This window comes from Dipteris shenzhenensis, chromosome 10 (assembly GCF_047967505.1).
Source record: "Dipteris shenzhenensis isolate YYH24624 ecotype China chromosome 10, Dip_SZ_1.0, whole genome shotgun sequence".
Classification (NCBI taxonomy): Eukaryota; Viridiplantae; Streptophyta; class Polypodiopsida; order Gleicheniales; family Dipteridaceae; genus Dipteris; species Dipteris shenzhenensis.
This window is the reverse complement of record NC_141605.1, coordinates 10,547,529-10,555,600: the sequence shown is the minus strand read 5'-3', so window position 1 is coordinate 10,555,600 and position 8,072 is coordinate 10,547,529. Positions and strand designations below refer to the sequence as shown.

The following is an 8,072-nucleotide window of genomic DNA, read 5'->3' as shown; positions in this document are numbered from 1 at the left end:
CATTTACAAGATGGTCATATTGCATGAGGAACTGTGGGAAGGCCTTCAATACTATAAGAACCCACAGTTTGTGAAGTATGTTGCTGAAGGCTCCCACTGTGCAAAGTGTCGAGCCTGCGTCCTGGAATCCTTGTGTAAATATAAAGTCCTTCAAAGATCTCAAACTTTATCTCTTGGAATCTTGAATATATATTACCCGAGACTTTTTTAGGGGTTGACCACCCCTCTAATACTGTCGGCTTTTCAATAGAACTTGAGTTAAGTAGTAAATTGTCTTCTTTGAAAAAAAAAATAGTAAATTGTCTTTGTATTTATCCATACTTAGATACGATGGTGGTCTCTTTTTAAAATGTAGAAGAGTAAAACTTGGTTGTATACTACTTGGGTATATAACTTTAGGGGCTGACTATACATTTGGCTTTTCTATATAACTTCAGTTTTAAAGCAATAATTCGCCATTTATCCATCCTTGGATACGATTGCTTCACTCAGCTGGACCTTATAATTTGAAAATGTTGCATTTAGTAGGATTCGAAGGTTCTATTTTCTTATGACTGCTTCACTCATGTCATGCGATTTGATGGTAATTCTAATCATGTGATATGTTCTTACAGTCTATCTCAGCCTAATGCTAGTTCTCATTCTAAACTATTGTTATTACAACCAGATAAACCGACTGAATTCTAATCTAAGCTTGTGAACTAGATGCAAAGTCATCATTATTACAGTCTGATTTCGACTCAATGCTAATCTGAGCCTATGAATTAGATGGTCCCTCATGCACAATCATTGTTATTACAGACTAATTCCCACTGAATGCTAATCTGAACCTATGAACTAGATGGTCCCTCATGCACAATCATTATCACTAAAACAAGCTCAGTGGTTGTTTAGGATTAGTATACTGTTTGGGATTTATATTTTCCCTTGTTTGGGATTTATTGATTGGGATTTATTGAAACAAGCGCGATCGATTTACTAAAGGTTATAATTTGTGGGGGTTGCAGGTAACCCTAAACCAATACAAATGCATTTCGTTGCCAGTGCCTCCCTCCTCAGTGCCTACCTCCTCTAGCCTTAATTGGTGTTTGAGCTAACCCAATCATGATTGCATGATGTTCCAACCACCGAGCTGGTTTAGGACAATCACATTAAGTCCAAGCTAGCCTGGCTCTCATGTTTGAGCTGAACTAGCCACACAATTGCATGATATTCCAACCACCGAGCTGGTTTAGGACAATCACATAACTGGTGTTTGAGCTGACCCAACCACGATTGCATGATGTTCTAACCACTGAGCTGGTTTAGGACAATCACATTAAGTCCAAGCCAGCCTGGTTCTGGTGTTTAAGCTGAACCAACCACACGGCTGCATGATATTCCAACCATCGAGTTGGTTTAGGACAATCACATTAAGTCTAGGCCAGGCTAGTAAACTATCCCAAAGCTCAATCACAAACAACCACCAGGCTGGTTTAGGCAACCACTAACCTGCATTGTATCAAGAAATGAAACAAGTAAACTATCCCAAAGCTCAATCACAAGCAACCACCGGGATGCTTTAGGCAACCACTAACCTACGCTGTATCAAGCATGTGTATGATGTGCTCGTCAAACATCTTGTATCCCATCTGCTTTCTACAGATGTCCTTGTTATTTGGAGAAACTCTCGAGAGATGCACGAAGAGTGGAAGCAATGCCTGATCATCCCGATCCGAGTAGTCTATGGGCTTCAACAGAACGCAAGAAAAGAAGAGACAGCCTAAGTGCAGAAGTCATTGCAATAGTGGTGACGTTTTGGCACAAAAATACAAGGTGTTGGTAGGGTTGTCACTCTATGAACTTTAGAGTGCAGGCTAAAGCTTGTGAAGACTCGAGAATGGTATTTACCTGAATGGCCTGATGTTGCTTCCTCAAATGCTACCACCAATCATGACATCACAACTCGTTTTCTTCACTCTAATGGCAATGATCGAATGCATGCATCTACAACAACTGCTTTCTATTGCCACTCTACAAGGAGTCTTCTGTTCATTGTGCCTTGACCAAGCTTTTCAGCTTTTCTATCTCACAGCCTTTGTTTTCTTCTCTTGTAAGCCATGGTGAACTGCATGTTCCCATGGCGATGATCAATGAAAGACGACAATGCCAAACCAAAATAGAGAGAAGCTAGCTGGTGAGGCAAGCAAAGAATAGAAGACAATGGCAAACCAAAGTCTACACAAGGTCCCATCGAGGTGTGTGCGGGTTGCAAGGCATTTGCAGGCCGGCGGGGCGAGGGTAGGTTATAGGTACTTAATCTTTTAAGATTTGATGGGCGGGAGGTGTGAAAATTCAAAATCGCGGGAGTAGCAAAATTTCAGCCGCATGTTTCCCTCCCTTTGGCGTTACATGTCACAGAATTGGATATCCCAAACAAGTGCAATGTGGCCTAAAATGCTTGAAAACACAAATAGGCCAAAGGGCACGCTATCGGGTTTGGTGCTATGTATTATTAAATGCAATGACCTTTGGCATGCTTATGAGCCATATAGGAAGCAAGTGCATGGAAAAAGAAACAATTCAAAATTGTAAATAGCGTTGGATTTATTAAAATATCTTTTCACATGCACAAATTGCACTTTTCCAACTCCTTCCATTTTAGGGTGAATCTAGATACCAATACCAACAACTATCAATGTTTTAAGACCACCATACACTAGTCCTAATAGTTTGGATTCCAAATTTTCAATCTGTTTTGGTTTTCAACAAAAAGCTATGGAGCGTGCCCTCAAATGGGTATGCATCACTTTAGCACAACATTAGAGGCCCATTAACCCATGCATAATGATCACATTTAGGTGTATCTTGGGTTGAGGAGAAGCTCATGTAGTGTACTTTAGAATGATTACTTGGTTGCATGTATAGAACAAAATTTTGATGTTCTTGAATAAATTGCTATATCCTATAGTCTTCAGGATGCATTCTTCACATGCAAGATAGCACTTGTAATGCTTTAACGGTCTCGTTTCAAATCCTTTTTCCATAATTTTTTGCTCTCACATTCAAGTTGGAATGTCTACTACAACTTGAAGACAAAGTTTGCCGAATTCCGTTAAGCAATGCATAAGTTATGGGTCATGCAAGATACCCATATACACAAAAGTCCCTGAACCTCACAAAAAATGGCTCCACCCAAGCAAACAATGACCCCTTTAAGTTCAAGGAATAACATTTTAGGCTTATTATGGATCTTAATATCTGAATTCTTTCTAGAAAATTTTGAATGAGACCTTGGTTTAAAAAACTAATTATGCATGTCTAAAAAGAACATCTTAAAAGGAAATATATATGTATGTTGAACAACTAAGGCCAAGTACACACACATAGACACATCTATATTTACTTCTATTTTTTAATTAGGGAAGAGTTGTCATGTGGCAGCCAAAGGCGAGAGCAAGCCTAAATTTGAATGTTCATGTGTGTGTGTCGACTAAGTTTGAGTGTTTGTGTGTATGTTTGTGTGCATGTGTGTTTGTGTGTGTGAAGGGAATAGTCAAATTAAGAGAAAATTTGTCTATACATGACAAAGAGAGTCTGTTACAAGGATGTGTGCATGTATGCGTGTGCCGATATATATACATCAGAAAGAGAAGAAACACACACAGACACATATACTCTTATTTTTTTGTTAGGGGAAGAGTTGTCATGAGGCAGCCAAAGGCGAGAGCAAGCTTAATTTTGAATGTTCATGTGAGTGTCGCCTAAGCTTAAGTCCTTTTGTGTATGTTTGTGTGTATGTTTGTGTGCATGCATGTTTGTTGTGAAGGGAATAGTCATATTAAGAGAAAATTTTGTTTATATATGAGAGAGAGAGAGTCTGTTACAAGGATGTGTGCATGTATGCATGTGCCGGAACATGTATATCAGAAAGAGAAGGATCGGGGAGCAAGGATCTCCTATGTCGAAGTGTCCATGTGTGCATGCATGTGAGGAAGACACTCAAGGGAGAGAGCAGTGTTAGTGTGTGATGGAGAGAGAGAAATAGTGAAGGGGGGGGGGGAGGGGGAGAGGAAAGTGGGGTAAGGGGCGGGGCGGAGGGTCTAATGTTTTGTGTGAATGCTTTGCCCCTCAATCAACATCACATAGCTCCTCATCTAGCTAAATCATTGAGTAAACTAAGTATAGAGCAAAGCCAAGCAGTGTCCATGATGGAGGCTGAAATTAAAGAGATTTTAAGATCCTACCTTGAGACTAATTGGAAATGGCCTCTAACCTATCGTAGACGAGTCATGCTACTCGCTACAATTAAGATTTAAAAAATCTTGTGGATATTCTTTTGATGGTGTGAGCTTTTCCACCAAACATGTTTTGGGTGCTAGTCTCAAAAGCTAAACTAAGTTGAGCAAGTGACATCACACCAAAAATTCTCACATCATGTTGTGATAGTTTGTTAAGCAAGAGGGAATGAAAGGGTTTTGCAATGTCATGAAGAGGCCAATTGGGCGGGATCCATCAATTTGCAAAATGGTAAATGAAGCCAGGAGAGAAGAAAAACAATGATGACAATGAGTTATGGGCTACTATGGGCATGTTTCAAAAGTTAATGGTGCCCAGTCCGGCATCGCGGCTAAGCAAATGGCTTTGGTATTTTGGCTACACGCTATGGTGGGAAGGGAGCTAAAAGCGAACAGTAGGAGTGGATAGAGAGAGCAGAAACAACCTCAAGTAGCAACACAAGTTATAGCTTCGTCAAACAATCTCCAAGCACCTAGGTGCCTTGAAAGAGTCGACAATTCCCCGAAACGCCCGATACACCACTAGTTGCTCAAATCGCTAACATAATTGCAATGCTACTGCCAAAACTATAGAGGACACATCACACAAATTGGGTTGGCACATTTGCACCTTGTACAAATGGCCCTATATATCTGTAAGGCTTGATAAGTAGTAAATTTAACAATGCTCTCGCCCCACTGGTTGGTACACTCGTTCAATAAATAACCCTATATATTTATAGGATTTGATAAGTAGTAAATGTAACAAAACTCTCACCACGGGTTGATATACTCGTTCAAAAAAAGATTAATAAATTTTTTCCTTCCCTTAAAGCAAATTTATCTAAATTTGTCAAGCAACATCTTTCCAAGTCAGTAGCTCAACCTTCGCAAATACATCAACTATATAGAATGCCCTTTTTAAATTTTATTATCGTTGGCAAATAAAACTTGGCAGAAACTTAGCATTGTTGGTAGAGACAAAGTCATTATGCAATGAATGAGCTTGGCTAAAGCAAATTTATCTGCATTTGCCAGGCAACAATATCCATTTCTTACTTCTTGCATCTTTCCAGAGGCAATCGCTCAATCAGCATACATTTAACATATAAATGCCCTTTTACAATATTTATATCATCAGCATAAAAAACTTGACAAGACTTCGCATCATTGAACAATAGTGAAAAGTCATTAGTCAAAGAATTAACTTGGCTACTGCAAATTGATTCAAACTAAACAAGTATCAGTATCCATTTCTTACATTTTTCCAGAAGCAGTAGCTCAATCAGAATAGATACATTTAATACAAACAATGCCTTTTCTAAATAATCACATCATTAGCATACAAAACTTGGAACAGATTTATCATCATTGGACAATGGTTTAAGTCATGAATAAGCTCGGCTACTCCAAGATCATTTTGAATATCATGTAGGTGCCTCCACAAATTCCATTTTCACAATGCAAGAAGCATTAAAAGAATCCATACTAACAATGCGATAGAATTAGAGAGAGAATCTACAAAGAATCCATACTAACAATGCGATAGAATTAGAGAGAGAATCTACAATTGCTGATTGTCAATTCCCATCACTCTCACACCTATCAGGTTTTAATAATGATCCTCAATCATTCAGAGGTATTTTCAATTCTACTTTCTTAATTGAAGCTTAATTGGAATCCTATTAAAATTTCAAAAAGTTTGAATGAGCCTTCACTTTACTCGTAAGACTCATTTTTTACCAACTGGGGGGGGGGGGGCGGCTTTTCAGAAATTGCGCGGAACGAAAATGTTTTGTAGATATATATCGGTTTGCTATCGCATTGACAACATCATTCTGGCATCGTCAAGATCTATCAGCAAACGCGAAGCAGGGGGGAAACACAAGATGGATTATACACATTTATCAACTCTACAGATTTAATCAACTCTAGAGAATAAGATAAGCCGAACTATCTGTCTCGGAAAACAAGTTCTAACTGAACTGAGGGAATAGTTTATTACATCTCAGTGAACAACTTTGATTGCTCTCAGAACAGGGGAAGAAGCTCATTGACAAAATGGCTACAGGCAAAGGTGCTCCGCTCCTATTTACGCGAGTGGGCTATAGCCTCTTATGATGGCTTCTGCACAAGGAAGCCGCTGCATTGCACTTGCCTTTTGGGGTCAAAGCCGAGCACACGGATGAAAGTATCAGGGTAAGCCTTCTTGCACTCTGTGATTTCGTTCAATACAGCAGCAGAGTCATTGCAACCAAACATAGGCAGCTTCCACATTGTCCAGTACCTTCCATCATAGTAGCCGCTTCCATGGAAATGCTCTCTGTAAACGCTTCCGATCTGGGCAGTTCAAAGTAGTGCGTTAGAAGGAGATGGAACGACGGAAGGCATTTCAAAGTGGAGCAAGCACTCGAAATGACGAAGAGAAATTAGCTAGATCTCATAAAAGCATCCAAGGCGCCGGAAACAGATACGTAAACCGGTTAAGCAAGGGCAGACATTTCGAAAGACTGCAAAGTTGAGCAAGAAATGGCACGATCACGATCAAGTGAAAAAACTAGACAAGTGGCGGCTGATAGAAACGAAAAGAGGCTGAGAAAGTCTTTTACTTTGTCGAACTCGAGGCAAGGAACCCAACCCTTGTTGGTGATGTAGTCGATCTGCTTAGCGACCTGGTCGGGGGAGAGGGCAGGAAGGTAGGACAGAGTCTCGAACTTCTTGTTGTCGTAAGGCTGCCAGACCTGCAGGGAAAGAGGAAGGAAGGAGGATAAGCCGGGGGGCAAAAAAACCGAAACAAGCGAGAGAGAATTGGAGCAAGAGAAGAGGAAGCGACGTACTTTCATGCAGTAGAGACGGGAGCCATTGGAGACGGCGAGGGGGTTGATGCATTCGGGGGCGAAGAGGGAGGAAGATTTGAGGCCAACGAAGGATGTGGAGGAGGGGGAAGCAACAGAGGGAGCGACGATGGCGAGGGGGGAGGCGATAGAGGAAGCCATTGCTGAGCATAAGCTGGCGTTGCGTTGAATGTCAAGTGAAGAGACGGTTATAAATAGGGAGAAGAGTTGATAGTGGGATAGCTCATGTGCGGCTCTGCCCCCCCCCCCCTTGCGGATAACCATCTCTCCACTCCATGTATTTTATCTCGTTTTTCAAACCCTCCCCCACACCCCTTCCCCTTTGAGATCGTTATTAGAGCCTTCTTTTGCCTCCTTCACACCCCTCCCCCCACCCCCTGAGTCTCCCTGAGGCGGACGACAAGCACGACGGTGATGGCGGTTCACACCACCTGAATCTTGCGCTATATCGCCTCACGCGCACATTAATTGCAAAGAAGCATGATTGGTCCGACGGCACATCGGGGAGGGAATTTTAGATAGGTGGGCCGAGTTTAATCATGGTCAACCATGACATAGTTTTTTAAGCCGCCCACTAAGAGGGCGGACAAGAATATTTCTCAAGCGCGTCCAAGCCCGACTCTTGTATTGGGCCAAGTCATCCCACGACCCTTTTCTTCCCTCTTCTTCGGTATCTGGGCGGGTGGTTTCTTCCCTTTTCTTCAGTATCCAGGCCGACATCCTTAGAGGCCGTTCCCACTCATCTCTACTTTTGTCAATCATAATGAAGTACCACTTAGGGAGCTAACTTGGTTGAGCAAGAGGAGAGAGAAGCTTGATTTCTCTCTAAGATTACCCATAGGAAATTGCCCATTGGTTGAAAAGACGACCACTTAGTGAGGAATTGAGTCATATATAGGAATTATGAGGGAGTTATGAAGGGTGAGTATGAACTATGGAAGTAGTGAATGGCCATGAAGAT

The 8,072-nt window shown here is 41.3% G+C and overlaps 1 protein-coding gene across 1 annotated transcript; it reads right to left on the bottom strand.

The window, feature by feature from the left end:
- Nucleotides 1–6,231: 6,231 nt before the first annotated feature.
- Nucleotides 6,232–7,293, bottom strand: LOC147897392 (ribulose bisphosphate carboxylase small subunit, chloroplastic-like). Its single transcript, XM_087380376.1, has 3 exons — nucleotides 7,094–7,293; nucleotides 6,866–6,997; nucleotides 6,232–6,596 (listed from the first exon to the last, which is right to left on the bottom strand). The coding sequence occupies exons 1-3, from the start codon at nucleotides 7,250–7,252 to the stop codon at nucleotides 6,372–6,374; spliced, it is 516 nt and encodes a 171-aa protein (XP_087236502.1). The 5' UTR covers nucleotides 7,253–7,293; the 3' UTR covers nucleotides 6,232–6,371.
- Nucleotides 7,294–8,072: the final 779 nt, after the last annotated feature.